Source organism: Cnephaeus nilssonii (assembly GCF_951640355.1).
Source record: "Cnephaeus nilssonii genome assembly, chromosome: 4".
NCBI lineage: Eukaryota > Metazoa > Chordata > Mammalia > Chiroptera > Vespertilionidae > Cnephaeus > Cnephaeus nilssonii.
In genome coordinates this window covers 51,928,635-51,948,343 of record NC_137075.1, presented here as the reverse complement: position 1 = coordinate 51,948,343, position 19,709 = coordinate 51,928,635, and the positions used below count along the sequence as shown (strand labels likewise).

General features: G+C 49.6%; 1 protein-coding gene across 2 annotated transcripts; it reads left to right on the top strand.

Annotated features, from left to right (window-relative positions):
• Positions 1-421: 421 nt before the first annotated feature.
• HDC (histidine decarboxylase) lies at positions 422-19,026 on the top strand. Of its 2 annotated transcripts, XM_079769992.1 has the most exons (12): positions 422-496; positions 2,596-2,768; positions 6,476-6,589; positions 7,487-7,609; positions 10,859-10,993; positions 11,246-11,389; positions 12,099-12,165; positions 13,019-13,181; positions 13,272-13,362; positions 16,379-16,477; positions 17,854-17,955; positions 18,092-19,026. In XM_079769992.1, exons 1-12 carry the CDS (start codon positions 466-468, stop codon positions 18,836-18,838), a joined length of 1,989 nt encoding a protein of 662 aa, XP_079626118.1. In that variant the 5' UTR covers positions 422-465; the 3' UTR covers positions 18,839-19,026. The 2 variants fall into 2 exon arrangements, with proteins under 2 accessions (XP_079626118.1, XP_079626119.1); XM_079769993.1 differs by lacking the exon at positions 16,379-16,477.
• Positions 19,027-19,709: the final 683 nt, after the last annotated feature.

The window sequence follows — 19,709 nt, the reverse complement described above, 5'->3', positions numbered from 1 at the left end:
TGCCTGCTCCTGAGCACAGCGCCAGCATCCCTCTAAGTGCCCACTCCTCCCTCCCTGCCGATGGGGAAGCAGTGGCAGGAGTAATACTAATAATTTGTGCTACTTATTCTGCATACCCTCGGCTTTGTTCTGGGCTACGAGCTGGGAGCTTTGTCTGAGGCTGGCGCCTGTCTGAAGCCAGGGGCAGAAAGAACTGAGGGCTCTTCACCACACTTCCCTGCAGGCTCGGGTTGCTAAGTGCAATGTTTCTTCCTCCATTTCTTGATCAAAGTCGTGGTCACTGTCCCTCAGCACTGGTAGAGGAAGGGGTGGATTAATTCAGCCCAGAGGAAGGGCTTTTGGAGGGCGGAGCTAAGGTGGAACGCGGGAGAACCCTTTAAATACAGGGCCCCATCCTGCTGCCCAGGAGCGCCCCTTGGACCTCGTAGAGTCTGTGAGGAGTGAGACTGACTGAGACTGACTGAGATGATGGAGCCCGAGGAGTACAGAGAGAGAGGTGAGCCAGGGGCACCCCGGGCCCTATTCCCCGCTGCCTGCCAGCCGCAAGAGCTGCTGTCGGTTGTGGGTCCTTAGATTTTTGGGGTGTCATTTGACTGGGAGTTAGACTTGGCTGCTGCAAATTTTTTTCTGCGAAAGGAATGTGGGACCAGAGCTTAAAACTTTTCTCCACCTCTTTCATTCTTCCTCTCATATACCCACTCTCATATACGCCCACTCTGCCATGCCATGCTTTTCTACTCTCTCACAGAATAGAGGATTTGGATTCCTGCTCCACTAAATGGCAAACGGGGGATTGATTATTCGTATCCTGAAATAGGAAAAAAAATTCCCTAAGTATTCTGTAGTCACTGCAAGATCTTTTCTTTCTTAGTATTCATTTTTCTATGTGTGGACTTTTCAGTAGTGTTCTTTCTTTCGGTCATACGTTCTGTAAAAGTTTAGTGTGCACCTGCTACACACCAAGCCTTGTGTGCGGGGCAAAACCAAATGGTTATCCCATGTCCAGGCATGGCTCTCCTGAGAACGGGAAGCAGGTCGTTGCTTATAATTTCTTTCTAAGTTTTTATATCCTCCTCCCACTATCTGGTTATGTTTCCTGAAATTCCTTTGCTGTAAGTTATTGTCCTGTGTCAGCATCCAAGTTTTTTTTTTTCTCTCCTCCATCCAGACATAACTCACTAAGTGGCTGTTAGCCTGTAGATGTTAATCTGCACTAGCTTCTATCATTGCTTTCCGAAGGCACTTTCAGCTGAGAGCAGGTTCTTGTGTGTGAGTGGAACACAAATACATTTCGTGCTGTCCCTGGACAAGTGGAGGGCTAGGTCCAGGGCTCCCAGGCCTCTGGTGGGGGCCTGCTGCAGGCACGAGAAGCATCGGGCCGTGGGAGGGTTGAAGGAGAGCAAAACCAAGAGAGAAGGGCACGGAAGCGTTGGTCTCATTCCCAGTTTTGTCCGAGGCTGTCGTAAGAATTTTGCATGAGGTGGTGCAGAGGGAAGTGGCTCAGGTTCCCTTTCCTTTTCTCTATTTTATTTTACTTGATTTTTTTTGCATGGGGAAAAGGAGCTTAAGGAGTACCAAGGAGGAATTATATATATTGGGAAAGAGAGATGAATATGCAGACACAGATGGGGAGATGGAGAGAGAGAGAGAGTCTGAGAGAGACTCCAACAGAGGCACCGCAGACTGAAACTCCCTCCTGGAGAAATGAACGGGAAGAGAGAATAAATCATTTGCAGTGGCTTCCGAGTGTTTGACTCGGCTACCTTTCTTCCTATTCATTTGTTCATTCATTTGGTTAAATTTTTTTTTTTTTTTTTTGTGGGGGAGCATCTAAAAATGTTCTAAGCACGAGCGGCGGCGGCGGTGGGGAGGGGGCAGGTAAAGTGATTCAGGCAAGATTTCAGGCTAGTGCAGGGTTCTTAGTTGGGGCCTGTGATTGTGCTTTAGGAATTCCATGAACCTCAGAAATTATAGACCAAATTTTGCATGTATGTCAGCCTATAGTTTTAATCCTATTCTTAAAGAAGTTTATGGCTCTAAAACACATGAGGAATTTTTGATCCATTGGGAATGGTGAACAGATAGATTTCCCCCCTTTCATCAGAACCCGGAATGGGAACTTGCCATCTGTGCTAACAAAGCGTGTGGTCTGTGTGTGTGTGTGAGTGCGTGTGTGAGTGTGTGTGTGTAACAGTGTTTGGATAGAAAGAGCCACAGAGTTTCTGCTGAACCTGTAAGGCAATGCATTGACAGATGCTCTGTTTTTGGGAGAAAGGCGGGAGAGATGATCAAAGCTGATACAGACCAGGGAAGGGGAGGAAAAGGAAGTGGTTTACGTTGACCCTGGAGTTTTGTGCTTTGGAGATTTTCCCTCTTGTTCATTTGTCCACTCACACATTCCCTCCATCATTCATTCACTCCCTCACTCGTTTTGTTCCTTTGAAGACAAGGCCTCTGCTGGGCACCCGACCCCCTCACCCCCCATGAACCCATCTCCCTTTCACCACGTTTCTTAGCCCAGACACGAGGGGCACAGCACACCTGGGCCAGGCCCAGGCAGGGGACACGAGGCCGGTTCCTCTGCCTCCCTTGCAGGAAAGCAGATGGTGGATTACATCTGCCAGTACCTGAGCACCGTGCGGGAGCGGCCGGTGACCCCAGATGTGCGGCCCGGCTACCTGCGAGCCCAGCTGCCCGAGAGCGCGCCCGAGGAACCCGACAGCTGGGACAGCATCTTTGGGGACATCGAGCGAATCATCATGCCTGGGGTGAGAAACGGTCACAGGAGAGACTCTGGACTTTGGGGCACAGAAGGGTGGGCGGGAGGCACGGGAAAGGCCTGGGATGAGCTTTCAGCCACTTGGCCGACATTCAAACCCAACTTCTGGGCACGTGGAGGGCCAGGACTTCGACTGAAATGTGGTTTCTGATGCCAGGGGGGCTGTAGCGTCGGGTGGGGAGCGAGAGAGAATAAGGACTGCGCCCAGGGCCTCGTGGGACAGAAGTGCGGCTGTCCAATGGGTGGGGGGACGTGAGATTGGGTCTGAGGAGGGAGGACACCTGTGGCGAGCACGATGGAGAGAGGGGGCTGGGGTGGCCCCTGAAGCACAGCCGCAGGACCAGGGCTCCCACAGAATTCCGGGACGTGCGACAGAGCAAGAAGGAGGCTGAGGACACAGCCCCCTGAGGGTTGGGCACCTGGGAGGCTGAGTGAGGCGCCAGCCCCTTCTCCCTCCTCCAGGAGGCGCAGCCACCTCCTTCCTGATCAGGCGGAGGTCTGGTGATGGAGCTGCTTTTCCGGAGTAACAAGGGGCTTTCCCCGACTCGCCCACACTCCTGGAGACAAAGGGCACGACCTGGGGGCAGCCAGGGGCCAGGGTGCAGGCAGAAGCTGGATGCTGCCCGGGGCTGGGGCTGGAGGCGAGGCTCGCGGCCATGGGCCCTGGCCATGTCCCTGCCGCCAGGAGTGAGGAGCTGAGGAGGGCATTCCCGCTGACAGCGCAGAGTCCTCCTCCTCGGGAAGGGCTGCCCTTTACTGGGCTCCAGGCCACATGCCAGGCACTGTACCAGCCGCACTACAGGCCAGCTTGTCTTATCCGACGGGGACCCTACGATCCCTGCTTTACACGTGAGTAAACTGAGGCACAGAGTTCATTGTCTTCCCAAAGCCACAGGGTTCGTGCCTGGAAGACCCAGGGTTTTAACCTGGGCCAGTCTAACTCCCAAGGCTCTGCCGTTTCTCCTACGCAGAGGTCTCCGCTGGTGAGGGACTGAGGGCCTCAGGCTGGGCCGTGCCCCCAGGCGCCCTCCCTCGGCTGTGCCCCCCACAGGGGCTGTCCCGCTCACTCCCCCGCGAGGGGCCTTGGTGCTCTGACCAGCACATGCCCAGCAGCTCTGCCCGAGGCCAACTCGAGAGCTGCTCCCGTCACCCCCGAAGAGCTGTGGCCTCAGGTGTGCCGACCTGTGCCTGGAGCCAGGGGCGAGAAGCTACTCGAACTCAGAAAGTGATGGCCAGTTTGTGCCACGCCAAATACTCGTCTCTCTGACCAGTCAGCCTATTTCAGAAGCGTCTTTTGAAAATTTTTATAGCAATAAAAATTTTACTAAGGAGGCTAGCTCCCTGATAAGATTATCTCATGGATTTGATTCTGTAAAATGTCATCTGCTGAGGGGCCAACGGTAAGTTGGTAGTGCTGGGAAAGCAACTGTCAGAAGAGGCGGAAATGAGCTGATTCATTCGATTGAGAAATTCCAGCAGTTGCTGGGAGTGCGGTCAAAGAGGCTCATTTCTGGACAGAGATGTCTGTCTGTTTTGATAATCGTCCCTCTGGCTTATCTCACTGTGTGTATCTCACCAGAACGCCCAATTGCCCCTTGATAGGATCAGGAAGATGGAGCCCTCCTCTGCGTTTCCAAAATAATGTCGCTAAGCACGTCAGTAACGAGGCCCAATCGCTCATCTCATCTCACAGGCTGCACAGCCGCTCGGAGCTGGCCTGAAAGCTGTTGGCCCTTTGCTTTCTCATTTTGGCCAGCACCTCACTGACAACGGGGTTAATTTTTCTCTCCTGGCCACCTCTGCGATGCAAAGAGAAGGAAAAAAACAAAAAACAAAAAACAACCACGATCATTTAGCTTTAATTCCCATCCTGGTTAGAAAAACCTCGTCTACTCTTGTTGAGGGGAGAGCAGCAGCGGGGAGAGGGCAGGATGCCATCCTGCTTAGGCGGTTGGGCTCTGGAGTCGGACAGCGCTGGGTGTTTGTCTGGGCTCTGTTGCCTGCCCCTCCGAGGGATGTGTGATCCCGGGGACGCTGCCTCTCAGCCAGCCCCAATTCTCATCTGTAAGACAGGGATCGTGGCAGAACCTACCTCATAGGGGTGCTGTGAGAATTAAATAAGGTAAATCATGGAGAGTGGGAGATACTGCTGTTACCTACGATGCCTCCCGCCTGGTGCAACTCAGAGGAAGAGGTATGATCACCTAAGAGTCAAGTCAGGATAAACGATGTGCCCATCACCAGGTGATCACCGTTCACATTGGTGCTTTACATTTGATACATTTCCTCCAGGCCAGTTTATACAGCAACCCCAGGAGACAGGATTTAGTTTTTGATGAGAAACTGAGGTTGAGAGAGGTTCAGGGGAAGATCCTGGTTTTATGGGGTCTGAATCCCCTACAAATTTTAAGATCCCCTTTAAGAAAATAAAATTAAGGATGGGTCTCAAAAGAGAATCATACAAACATGGGACCTTGGAGCTTAAGTTCAGTAGCTTCACAGTAAATAGACAAGGTGACACAGCTGGTCAGGGGCAGAGGTGGGACTGGAACCTGTGCCTTTGAATTTAAACCCGAGGCTCCTTCTACCATACACGCTGTCCAGGACACTGTCCTTGCTCTGGAGGGATAACAGGAATTTGTGCCCCCTAAATAACTCGATGCTACACCAAGGTGTCATCTAATGAGCTCTCAGAGGAATGTAACAACTGGAAAGAGAGTGTTCCATGGGCTGAGGGAAGGGATCAAAGAGACCGGGGAGTTGGGCAAGGATCTGTGGAGGAAATGAATAGGTTGTAGCTTTCTGTGAATTGACAGATTTTAGGGGGTCATAACTGTGTGTGCAATACCTTCCTGTGAGGGCACACAGCATTGCTCAAGGCCAAGAATGAAGAGATAAACAGGGTGTGTTGGCAGAGAAGTGAGATGAAGCCAGATTAGATCATCAGGGAGGCCAGCGAGCCCCTGAGGATGCTTCAGGGGCCTGTTCTACTTGGCTCCTCCTTACATCCAGCTTAAGCTGAGTGTGGGCTCAGGGGTTAGCCTGGAGGCAGGGGTCCCATGCCTTTGGGCTTCCACTTCTCCTTCCCTCTTCTCTCCTCTCTCCATCCCCACTGGGAAGCTAAGGACAGATTTGAATCCATTCACCCCGACCCCCCGCTGGACATGCTTGCCCAGAGAGCTCAGCGATCCCTAACACAAAGACTGCTTTTTGCGAAACTGGATGTGACAAGCAAGTGGCTGTCCCCAACAGTCTCCCCTTCTTTTTATTACCAACAGTCTCCCCTTCTTTTATTATTACAAGCAACCGGCTGTCCCCAACAGTCTCCCCTTCTCCCCTTCTCCAGGGGTGGCGGGGGAGATAAGCATTGGAGACTAATGTGAACATTACCGAGAATCCCCAACTCTAATTACTATAGCAGTTTCCATTTCACATATTCCCTTCTGGTCTTTGCATATTTGCAAATGCTCCACTGAAGATCTAGCTGAGAGGATGGGAAACGTGGGTGGCAAGGACACCGTGAATATGTCTTATTTGTACGGAGCTGTGTCACTTAGTTGGCTGGCTTAAAAATGTGGGAAGCAGCCCATCTCCAGACTGGACTGGGTGCTTCCCCTTGCCAGGGAGGGTCTCTGGAGGAGGACGGCCTCCTGCACATGCCTCCCGGGGTCACCTGTGTACATGCTCTGCCTCCAGGTGGTACATTGGCAGAGCCCCCATATGCACGCCTACTACCCAGCTCTCACCTCTTGGCCGTCACTGCTGGGCGACATGCTGGCTGATGCCATCAACTGCTTGGGATTCACCTGGGTGAGTAGCAGCGGCTGTATCTATGACCAGTGGCCACGGGGACGCAGCAGGAAGTGACATCCGCGGGCACACATACTTGGTCCTGGTCTCCGAATAGGGTTCCAAGTTAAATATCAACAATGGCTATATTCTTTGGACTTAAGCTTTACATAAATGATCTCAACTTGTCCTTCAATCCTATGGAATCGTGAGTATAAGCCCCATTTTGTGAATGAAGAAAGCGAGGCTTAAGTACCTTATCTCCCCACGAGCACACAGCTCAAAGAGAGAAGAGGAGCTTTGGACTGAGACCTGGTTATTGCCACCGTTTGTGACCCTAACTACGCACTTTGGTGCCTGTAGATACAACTTCATCTGTGCTCTTGTCTTTGAGGCCCTAAGACTTCCCTTAATAAACCCTTAAGCACCAATCAGCTTTAAATTATGCCAGAATACTCTTAGAATAGCTTTATATTTTAAGCCTGAATTGTTATAGGATGTGTGTGTTGGCGGGAGGGGAGGGGAGGGTTTGAGAGGGGAAGATAGGTGCTATTATTTCCAGGAAGGAGTGCTTGCTTTCTTAGTCCTAAAACTTCCTCCTGGCCTATAGAATGCATCTCAGCTGGGTATTTAAGGGACTTGGGGAGCCCAATGGAAGCAACCATTTCTAAGGCTTGGAGTCCCAGGAGAATCCACATCATCGAGGGTGGCAAGAATCCAAAGCCCCGCATTCTTTTCCCTTTTTGGTTTGATAGAGGGTGGGTGGGGCTGGGGCACAGGGCCTGGCCTTGACCCCTTCTCCAGGGATACCATCACGGCCAGGAGAATACCAGGGCAGAGACAGATGTATTTCTGGGGCCGGTGGGCCCATCTTGGTGCCCTGGGGCTAACCAGACGAGACTGCTTTCCCTCTTTCAGGCTTCCAGCCCTGCGTGCACGGAGCTGGAGATGAACGTCATGGACTGGCTGGCGAAAATGCTGGGACTCCCAGAGCACTTCCTGCACCACCACCCTGGCAGCCATGGGGGAGGCGTCTTGCAGGTGCCTCCATTGTCCAAGTTCCCCCTAGCATGGGGAATAGGTAGTGAGAGATAAGCCAAACCCTTGCCTGGGCAATTCTCCTGTTCGTCAGGAGTCTCCACATGTCACTCACACCCCCACCATCGCCATTACCATCATCACTGTCATGGTTGACACCATCATCACCCACACCATCACTGGCATAGCTACCACCCCCTCCTTGGCCACCCCCACCCATTGCTGCCACTCCCTTCTCAACTTCCACTTAGTCCACACTGATGCTTCCACCACCTCCACTCTTTCTCCTTTCCTTGAAAAAGATGAAAAGGTCAACGCATCATCACATTTCCTGTCTTACTGGATTCAGGTTTCTTAGTTTACAATCTAACAACTCCCCTCCCTTGTCCCACTTTACACTATATGTTAATGGGAAAAGAGAAGCAAGTAGAGGTTCTTCCCATCCCTCCTAGGTCCAGGAGGCCCTTGGCAGTGAGAAATTAACAGCATACATCAGTTTGTCTAGTCCTACAACCTATCTTTTGTATATCTATCAAATGATGGTTCTTCAAATATATATATTTATATATACCGTATTTTCTGCCGTATAAGACGACTGGGTGTATAGAAGATTTTCCTGGGTTAAAAAGTCGTCTTATACGCCGGAAAACACGGTATATAAATATATAAATATATAATATATATATATATGTTATACATTATATATTATAACATATAATACATATATGTTATACTCAGTGTATATCCTATATAATAAAAGGCTAATATGCAAATTGTTCCCTTGACCAGCAGGCAGGCCGGCCAACCGCCCATGTCCCCTCCCCCGGCCAGGCTGGCTGGACCCCACCCATGCACGAATTCATGCACCGAGCCTCTAATATACACACTGAGTGGCCAGATTATTATGCGTTCAGAGATCATAATAATCTGGCCACTCAGTGTATATAGTCAAGAGTAATACAGCATAGTGGACCTTTCTGGGTGCTGGCCAGAGACCATGCCCATTGCCATAAACCCTTGACATTCATGAGGGCTTGGTTCTGAGAACTTTGAGAACCCCTAAATTCTTGAATTCTACTATAATGTGCAATTTTCCTAGTTTTATAATATATAAATAGGATGATAATATTTCCCTCACACCTCACACTCACAGAGTGGATTTGAGGATTAAAAGAATTCTTCTATTCAATAAAAATACCCACACTGCCCTGAGATGGGGACTGGAAAGTTCGATGGGTCCACTTGTTAACGAAGTGACTCCCTGTCTCACTTCAACCTGGCACCAGGATTAAAGTGTGAATCTCACTAGACAGACCCATTATTGTATGTCATGGACGTTCTGGGTGTTAGCAAGTAGCTAAAACTTCAGATGGTCTATCTGGGAGAACATGCTAAATGTCTGCTGTACATGATCTTGCTTTTCATCATTCATCTCAAGAAACCTGTAGGTAAACATCATCATTCCCAATTTTTGAGATAAGAGCACTGAAGGTCACAGAGGTTAAAAGCTTGCTGCAGGTCACACAGCTGGTAAGTGAAAGAAAAGCCCGTCTAAGCCCAAACCATGTTTTACCTGCATTCATCAGCCGGGTGAACTTGGTTGAGTCCTGTAACCTCTGAGCATCATTATCCTCATCTTTTAGACAAGAATCACAAGAATCTCAGAGAGGTTTTATGAGGAGCAAATGGGCTGACAGAAAGTGTTTTGGGAATTACAAATTGCTATACAGCACTAAGGTGGTGTTATTATTACCACTCTGCTGGCTTCTTTGTTGTGGAGTGATTTCCAGCCACTGACTATGTAGGGCAGTGATGGGCAACCTTTTGAGCTTGGTGTGTCAAACTTCGCCAAAAAACTGAGCATAACTCGGGTAGTGTGTCACTTTGAGGAAAAAACATTATTTTGCAAATGTTTTATCCTCAGGAGCAGCAAATGTTTCATCCTCGGCATGCGGCCGCCTCAGTGGCTGCCTGTCATCAGAAATGGCTACGCGTGTCAGTGCTGACACGCGTGTCATAGGTTCGCCATCACTGATGTAGGGGAATGTGGTCCATACCACTCCCGGGACACTGCCTGAAAGCAGGGAGCTATCAGCTGTAGGTCTCCTGAAGATTTCCAGAGGCAAAGACATCGAAGACTGAGTGGATGAATGAGGAGAAACCGTAAGGATCCTGTGAGGCTGCTGAGGTGGCCCCCAGCATCCCCACCGTCATAACCAGAGCAAAGTCCTGGCCAACCCTCATTGGGATAGTCAGGACTCTCATCCTGGAGGCAGTTAAAGGGACGCGCTCCATTTTATAAATGGAAAAAGTCTTCCAGAGGGAAATAGTAGCTCAAGGTCCCGAGCGCCATTGGCAGCAAAACGGAGGCCAAAGTTACCAGCCTCTTAGAGGCCAGGACCCTCTCTTTGGGATATCCCTGTGGAAACAAGCTCCATTTGCTTACCTAATGAATTGAGAGTACTTTCTCCCCCGCCCCCCGCCTTCTTTCTTTAATTAGGGTTAAATTAATGTTTCTCAATTTCCAAGCATAAATATATTTTGACCATTTTTTATTATTTATTTTGAATTTTACTGCATCATAATGAGAAAGTATAGCCTCTAAAAATCTCTTATTTTATTTTTTAATCCTCACCTGAGGATATTTTTCCATTAATTTTTTTTTTTGGGGGGGGAGTGGAAGGGATGGGGAGAGACACACAGAGAGAAACATCGATGTGAGAGAGACACATCGATTTAAGCCTGCATCCGAGGTACGTGCCCTGGACCAAAATCGAACACAGGACCCTTTGGTCTGCGGGCCGACACTCTATCCACTGAGCCAAACCGGCTGGGACGAGAGCGCTTTCTTTTAAGCATGTTTTACAAGAGGAACAAACACATCTATAACCAAACTTGTATCTATCAGGGGCTAACCTTTCTCTTTTTGGTTTCTGCGGCCTCTCTAATAAAGATGCTGGTTTTAGGTGAAAATGTGCTTTCATTACTTCCCTGGAAAGTTAGAGAGGTGTCCCAGGATTGCTTAGGGTGCTGTGAATGGAGAATGCAGAATAGGTCTGTGAGCTTAGGCAGGAGCTGTGTGCTTTTTTGAGGAATAGCTATTAGACACACACACACACACACACACACGCACACACACACACACACACACACACACACACACACACACTCACACACCCCTGTGAAGAGCCTGGGGCACTTGGACGAGAACCCAGGGAGAGGCTGCCACTGGTAATCCTTCTTCCCGCACAGAGCACAGTCAGTGAGTCCACCTTGATCGCCTTACTGGCGGCAAGAAAGAACAAAATCCTGGAAATGAAAGCGTCTGAGCCCGGGGCAGACGAGTCCACCCTGAACGCGCGGCTCATTGCCTACGCCTCTGACCAGGTGAGTTGCCCACCACAGGCCATACCTTCAGGCCATTGCTTGGCTTCCGGAGTCTTGGCCCTGGAGTCATTTTCTTCTAGACACGGGTGTACTGGGGCTTAGGGGAGCTCAGGCCTGAGAGACTGTCTCCAGGAACCGCAGGGACAGACAAGTGTTGAATGTTGTATGTGACTCCCTTAGTCTGGCTTCAGCAGTTCCTGGGGAGTGCTCCTCCCAGGATGACTCTGCTAACCGTTCCCGTGGTCCTGCCAGGCTCACTCCTCAGTGGAAAAGGCTGGTTTGATTTCTCTTGTGAAGATGAAGTTTCTGCCCGTGGACAGCAACTTCTCACTCCGAGGGGAAGCTCTTCAGAAAGCCATCGAGGAGGACAAGGAGCAGGGCCTGGTGCCCGTTTTTGTAAGTCGGAATGTGTTCTGAGCTCAGTCTGATAGACTTGGAGGTGAGGAAGGAATATTGGCAGAATTCAGGTCAGTAACACGCTGCAAACAGAAGCAGAAAGGCCCTCCAATGCAATGTGTTATAATTTATGAGTTGCTATTTGTTTGTATGTTAGAAAATAAATTTGGGGGTTTCATAACCAGCATTAAAAAAAGAAATGGAATAGAAAAATCTCCAACTGCATTTCTGTAGCCAGAGGATGTATTGTTCGGTGAAACTTTTATTTTAAATACACATGTATATAGGTACTAGGTTACCATATAAAATGCATTTCGTTTTTTAAAAAAGATGTCTTTATTGATTTTTAGAGAGGAAGGGGGGATAGAGAGATAGAAACACCAAAGATGACAGAGAATCATCAATCGGCTGCCTCCTACATGCCCCCTAGTGGGGATCGAGCCCGAAACCTGGGCATGTGCCCTGAATGGGAATCGAACCGTGACCTCTTGATTCATGGGCTGATGCTCAACCACTGAGCCACATCGACTGGGCTAAGATGCAGTTCTTACTGTAGGCCATGGTAAAATATAGTGTGAGATACCCATGGCTCTAGAGTCTAGTGGAATGGGTGGGGTAGATAATAACTGTGGTTAAATTTTCTTTCAAGCCAAATGTGTCCCAAGAGCCCAAGAACCTTTTCACGTTAACTTCCTGTGTTTGCCTCCAGGTCTGTGCAACCCTGGGGACCACTGGGGTCTGTGCCTTCGACTGCCTGTCAGAGCTGGGCCCCATATGTAAGTCTGCCCTGTCCGGCTGGGAAGACAAGTAATGAATTCTAGAATGTTCCCTAGTGCAAGAACCTGAAAGGAACTCTGTGGAATTAACTTGCCCCTCCATGGTCATTGCAGAGAGTGTAGGAAGAGCCACCACAGGTGACAAATGTGTCCTCCCAGACAGCCAGGCCACTGCTTCCCCAGAGGTGTGACCAGGGCTGAGAGCTGCTCTCCCTTGCGTCCTGTCCTAGGAGGCCACAGTGTGAGCCTCGGGCTTCTCACCCTCTCACTTTATGTCGAAATCGGCTTAAAGCAGGCTGCATCCCAACGCACGGGGAGAATGAGGACAGTGAGATGTTTTCTGATCTAGGCTAAGAAAATGAAAAGTGTAGGGTAGGGGAAACCATGGAGGGAGATCAAGACCGAGAAAAATGCCCAAATGTGATTGTTTAAATCTCTGAGCAAGAAACCAGCTAGGATGAGGGACATCCCTCTCTAATGCGTGTACTAGACGCATTAACATTGCTCTCCGGGCCAGCGGCAAGTTGGGGTCTGTGTCAGAAAGCTCTAGGATGAGGCCAACAGGGTGTTGCCCCCTGGCCAGGGAGGGAAAAAGGCCGGGGTGGGGCTCCGTAGGCTCTTCCTGTAGGAGGTGGTGGGGCCTCATTCCAGCCCACTCCTCACACCGAGGCTCCCTCTCACCTCCACGGGCCTTGATGTCTCAGGAAGCCAGAGCAGGCCGGCCTTTCCCGGCTCTTTTCTGGTAGCCCACCAGCCAGCTGGGCCAGACAAGAGATGCCTTTTAGCTGGCTGGTGGCAACCCCCACTCCCACCCCGGCCCCACCTCCCAGCCAGGTGACCTTTGCCCCTTCAGGTGCCAGGGAAGGGCTGTGGCTCCACATCGATGCTGCCTATGCGGGCACTGCCTTCCTGTGCCCCGAGTTCCGGGGGTTCCTGAAGGGCATTGAGTACGCCGACTCCTTCACCTTTAATCCTTCCAAGTGGATGATGGTGCACTTTGACTGTACCGGGTTCTGGTGAGTGTGGCAGCCGAGCCCGCAGCCCCCGGGAAAGCCTTGCTCCCCCTGGAGAGGCCTCTGCCACTTACGCCCTCTGGGAACCCACAGGGTCAAGAACAAGTACAAGCTGCAGCAGACCTTCAGCGTGAACCCCGTCTACCTCAGGCATGCCAACTCGGGCGCGGCCACCGACTTCATGGTGAGTGGCCAGGAACGAGCAGGGGTGGGGGTTCTGAAATGGAAGTTGGCTGCACGTGACCCCCCAGGGCCTCCTGTATGTCAGCTCTGGTCAGAAAGTGGCACATGGGGAGTCCACCCCCTAATACTGCTACTGTAGACCTGTGCCCAGCCTGAAACGCAGGACACTTTAAAAACCCTAAAAACGAGGCCAACTTTTGAGGCAGTCTGCACCTTTCCTAAATACTGTGGCCCTTTTATTAAATTTTTATTTATGTTTTAATTTTTTTGTGGCCCTTAAAATTTTTTATTTTTATTTTTTTTATTATTCTGAGAATTGTCTCCTTACCAAGAACGGAGCAATTCTCTTCTTCCTCTGTCCTGGACAATCTTTTCTGCCTGCCACCCAGCAGCAGGGCAGGGTGCAGAATTTCCTTGAGTAGGAAAAGGGGTTCCTTGCTTAAATCACTTTTTTTGTTTTTGTCCACGTAGAGGCACTGTGGAAGGCTCCACCTTGGGGCGGGTCAGGGACATCCTTCCTGAGTTTCTGGGTGCTTCTAAACATTCCCGGTGTTTTCACTAGCTGCATCTCAGTCTTTCCACCCTGCCCACATTCTCAGCCCACATTCCCCATCTCTTGGGGAAACAGGTTCTTCAGATTTAACGCCGCAGTTAGAAGACAGTCCTTCCTGTAATTGTAGGGCAAACAAATAAATTGCTTGTCATGTCCACGGGGAGGCGGCAGTGGCGTTGGGAAACTTAGTGGACCTTGACTTCCTTATATGTGCACATTCAATATTATTTTGTATTAGTTTCAGGCATACAGCATAGTGGTTAGACAATCATATATTTTACAAAGTGGTGCCCCCAATATTTCCAGTACCCACCTGGCACCATGCATAGCTATTACAATATTATTGACTATATTTTCTATGCTGTACCTTAGAGCCCCATGACTATTCTGTAATTGCCAATTTGTACTTATTAATCCCTTTACCTCTTTCACCCCTCCCCAGTCTCCCTACCCCTCTAGCCACCACCAGTCTATTCTCTGCATCTATGAGTCTGGAAACTTACTGTTCCTATTTCCACATCTAGAAAGTGCTGCTTTGTACCTTTTCTTCTCTCACCTCTAATCCCATGGATTTAATTTTCAAGTCTACAGAGAAACTCCTGGAAAACTAAAGCTGCTATTTGCTGTGACCTGGGGGGTCTTCCCTACTGCTCTGACCTGTGCCCCGAGCTCCTTTTCACCCAGGCAGCTGCAGTTTTAAATAGAAGCCCACAGCATCCTGGGAGAGAAGACTTAGGGGCTTCATTCCTGGGGACCTGGAGCCACCCAAACTCAGGGCACGGTTCTCTGACATTAGGGATGTGGGGCGGGGAGTGGGGGAAGGCATTGTCTTGCAGAGGAGACCTGCAAGATTGTGAAGTACACAGAGGAGGTTCGGGAATGCCTTGAGTTAAAGAAAAGCATGTCACCCGTTGTAAGCCCAAAAGATACTATCAGCAGGAACCACCCAGCTGGGTCAACATGGGTTGGTTTTAGAATAGTGACAAGAGGAATAACTGGGTATATAGACAGAGTGTGAAGAAATCAAAATTAAAATAATCTCTGCCTCTCCTTTAATTTGCTGGTGAAATAAAGTAGCTAATTTATAAGCATCTGGAAAGCAATATTTTTTTAGAGAAGGCCCCTAGCATCCATTCATTTTTCTCCCAGTGTCCATCTAACAAGTGGTGGAGGTGATGTCTTCCTTGGGATTTTGCTCTGTGTCTGGGTTTTGATGCCCTCTGCTGGTAAATGAAAGTTTCCAAGCTGGTGCTCACCACGAGTGTTTTGCCTGGAAATCAAAGGCTTAGTATTTGATGTGGGAGAAATACTGTTTCAACCAAGGGGTAAGGTCCCAACTGTGGCTGGGTCAGGAAGCTGGGGTGAAGGATGAAGGTGAGCATGTTTTGGAGGATTTGGCAATCCTGTGGATGAGTAGGTAAATATTCAGTGGGGTCAATATTTGTTTTCAGTCAACAGAAATTGTGGTAGAAGCTTCCTGACATTTGAAGAAGAGGTCACTAGAAACCACATTACCCATCAGAATAACTGTAAATGTTTTCCACATCCTTTGCTCTGTTTTCAGATCTGAGAAATTGATGAGATATTGCATTGAAAAATTTCAAATCTATGGTGCCTGCAACCTTGAACTTTAAGCTCTGTTGAATTTAGTCACCAGGAAAAAAAGGTCAATTTTAGTCTGACTGCAGCTGACATGCAGATGCTCATTTGAAATCTGAAAGCTGGAGTGATGCCCCCTGAGGGCACAGGGAAAAGTTAGGACGAGAAAGTGAAATGAAATGATGACCATCTATGTGCGAGGCAGAAATACTACTGTGGTTTGTGGCTCACATTTTAAGTGTGTAAATAGCCCAAACTGACCGTCAGCTTCCTGTGAAGCTCTTTACACCCTTTTTGAACCACTTCCCTGGGGGTGCTGTTCCTTTTCTGCCTCACAAAAAACCGGTAGGTGGCACTGCCCAAGGTCACAGCCCAGTGGGGCAGACTCAGGAGACACCAGGTCTGAGGGGCTCCGGCCTCTGAGCTCTTGACCGCTGTACTTTACAGTTTGGGGCTGGGGTAGGGAGTAGAAATAGAACTTTATTTTCTGCTGTTCAAGGAACTGAGGTTCCCTTAGGAAAAAAAAAATGTATTGCCCTTTCTTACCTTGAGTTTCAGCCTGGGATGAAATGTTTAAAGCTGCACTTAAACATCAAGTGTCTTCTCCTTGGTTCAGGGTCATGGACTTGGTTTCCACTTGTCCTGCTCTTGGACAAGGACTTACTGGTCACCTTCATCAGTGACTTCGTCACATGACAGGGAAGCCTTTGGGTAACTTGCCTTGGCTGCTCCTTAGCAACTGCTTCAGAGATCTGGTGATACCGACCATCCCTGGAGGGCTGGGCAGGCAAGGATGCTAAGGCCCAGGAGTGCGTGAGGGGGCGGCGTCCTGTCTCTAACCTGGCTCCGTGTTCCTCTGTTTTAGCACTGGCAAATCCCCCTGAGCCGGCGGTTTCGCTCTATTAAGCTCTGGTTTGTGATTCGGTCCTTCGGGGTGAAGAATCTACAAGCGCACGTCAGACACGTATGTAATCGTTTGTGCGAGGACTGTGGGCGGAGCTGGGTTTGCTATGTGTCCCAGTGGGGAGGAAGGCTGGGCTCAGGTGTCTGGGGCTGTTCTCGGGCTGCTGGGAGTTGACTATTCAGGGTGGCCATCTCTTTGTTAGCTAGAGGAACTCTGAGCAGAGCAAGACACATAAAACAGCTAGACAATATTTAGCAGGGTGCTTTCCCTGAGAGAGCCTTAGGACCTGAACATGAAGAGTTCTTGAAGACTGTTTTAAAGAGACCATGCTGTGGAAGAGACAAGGGTTCTGGATGAGGCTTGGAGAAACTTGTTTCATCCTAGTCAAAGGCACGATTAGCTGAATCCCTTGCCTTCTCTTGAAATAGAGTAGCAGGTGTGAGAACCAGGTGATAGCAATTACTTAGCAAATGTTTGATTGATATGATTGGATGGTTGGAGAAATTTTAAGAAATGAAAGAAGACAAGTACTGTTCTTGTTTAGTTAATAACATAGGAAATAACATAGAAAAAAAATTGAAATGACCAAATTTCAGTGAAAGATCAATATGATGCAAAGCTTAATTTTTTTTATTATGGTAAAACATACCTAAAATTGTTTACAATTTTAACCATGTGTAAGTCTACAACGAAGTGGCATTAAGTGAAATAACAATGTGTGCAGCCGTCACTCCTATCAATTTCCAGAAACTTTTCATCTCCAGCAGAAACTCTGTATCCTCTAAAGAGGTACAAAGCCTCTCCACAGTGTACATGGAGATGATGTGTAAAATACGTTCTTTGTGGAATATCGGGGAGAAGGGGATGCAAGGGCATGTGAGGTGGAAAGGTTTGGGAGGCGAGGGAAAGATGGTGCCTTCATGTGCAGTGGAAACAAGCTGCGACCCTCACGAGGCACCGGCTGGGAACGCAGGGCCTGGGCTGGGTGTTGGCCCTCACTTGACCCGTTGGCGTTGGCGGGTCAAGAAGCTGTGAAGGCAGGATATGCGGCCAGATGGTCTCAATCACAAAATACTACTACCGTATTTTCCGGCGTATAAGACGACTGGGCGTATAGAAGATTTTCCTGGGTTAAAAAGTCGTCTTATACGCCGGAAAATACGGTACATGCCTTCTGGTTCTGGGGTGAGTTGAAAGAAGGCCCTGAGACAGGAGTCTGGAGGTAGATCTGAAATGACAAGAAACAGGGAGTCCTGGGAAGGTTTCCAGCTTGGAACAGGAGCAAAATCAGACAGAGAAGAAAATGTGGCGGAAGCCATCCGGATCACAATGGTTCGAAGGCCCTGGCTTAAACCCACGTAGCAGTGTGAAAGTTAATGCATGCTGGTCCCTTGCCTGGCTATTCATCTCAGCTCTCTCTCTATTTACAATTCTAGGGGACTGAAATGGCTAAGTATTTTGAATCTCTGGTCAGAAATGACCCCTTCTTTGAAATTCCTGCCAAGAGGCACCTTGGCCTGGTGGTTTTCCGTCTCAAGGTAATGTCCTCTTCCGAGGCTAGGAATGATGTTATTCGGTGATCGCGTCGCATGTTGGGAACTGTAAATGCTGGGCCTTTGGGGATGCTTACAGGGGATGTGGTACAGACTCCACTTCTCTTTATCCTTCAAACAGGGTCCTAATTGTCTCACGGAGAGTGTGCTGAAGGAAATAGCTAAAGCTGGCCGAATCTTCCTCATCCCGGCCACTGTGCAGGACAAGTTGATCATCCGCTTCACCGTGACCTCCCAGTTCACCACCAGGGATGATATCCTGAGAGACTGGAATCTCATTCGCGACGCCGCCACTCTCATCCTGAGTCAGCACTGTACCTCCCAGCCGAGCCCTCAGGCCAGGGGCCTCATCCCCCAAGCCAGGGGCCCCAGAGCCCTGAGCAGCGGAGCGGCCCTTCAGTCCGTCGGCGGGGCTGAGGATGACCTAGCCGAGGCCCGGAGGATCGTCAAGCAGCCTCAGCGTGTGGGGGCCGGTCTCGTGGGGAGGGAAGACGGCCTTCCCCTGGAAACCCTGCTGGACCCACCTGGGGACTGCTTTTCCGAAGAGGCCCCAGCCGTGGCCAAGCGCAAGCCGTCCTCCTTCCTGATCAATTACTTGTCCGTGCGGAACAAGAAGAAGGCCGTGCGCTCGCTCAGTTGCAACAGCGTGCCTGTGAGTGCTCAGAAGCCACTGTCCTCAGAGGGGCCCGTGAAGAATGGGGGCTCCTCCGCGGTCAACATCTTCTCTAGGTTTCCTGAAGAGATGATGCTGCTGAAGAAAAGTGCCTTCAAAAAACTCATCAAGTTCTACAGCGTCCCCAGCTTCCCCGAATGCAGCCTGCAGTGTGGGCTGCAGCTGCCCTGCTGTCCCCTGCAGGCCATGGTCTAGACCAGGGGTTCCAGCGGCGTCAACCCGGTGTTTCAGGGAGGCTCCGAGCCCCTGGGAATTGTACGCTGAATTTGTGTGCTTATGTGAATGTGCATTTTTATTGGGGGGAAAGCTTATAATTTTTTTCAGATTCTCATAGAGGTTTTATGGCCCACAAAAGGGTACAAAGGGAGAGTTTAAGCCAGCATGGCCCAGAAGGTTCTAGCCGTTTGGTCAGAGGAAAAGGGCCCAGGGTGGTGTATGTTCAGGCAGCTTCTGTGGTTTAGCTTGTGATATGAAATGTAACGTAGAAATAAACTGTGCTTGTCTATGAAAAAAGAAAAAGCATATCCTGTGTGATTTAATTGACGACTGAAACGTTGATGAATGAACCCGCGCATATCCTGGAGCCTAAATGCATGTACTTTTGGATTCTGCTTTAAAAAAAAATTTTTTTTTAAAATTGATTTCAGAGAGGAAAGGAGAGGGAAAGAGAGATAGGAACATGAATGATGAGAGAGAATCATTGATCAGCTGCCTCCTGCCCTGGGGATCAAGCCTGCAACCTGAGCTGTGCCCTGACCATGCCCTCTTGGTTCATAGGTCAATGCTCAACCACTGAGCCAGCCAGGTGGATTCTGATTTTAGAGGATACTGAAGATTTGGGTTTGACTGTGAAAAAGAGAGTCTGGAGGAGCCCTCGGTATGAAGAAAGCAGGCACTGTGGCTTATAGTTTATAATAAGAGAGGAATATGCTAACTATCCGCTACATTGTGAGGTGTAACGACCGGATCACGGATCTGCAGGAGGGTGGGGCAGTGAACTACAAGCGATGGAGAGCTACAGGAGGGGCAGGGCAGCAAGCTATGAGGTGGGGGGGGGGGGGGGGGA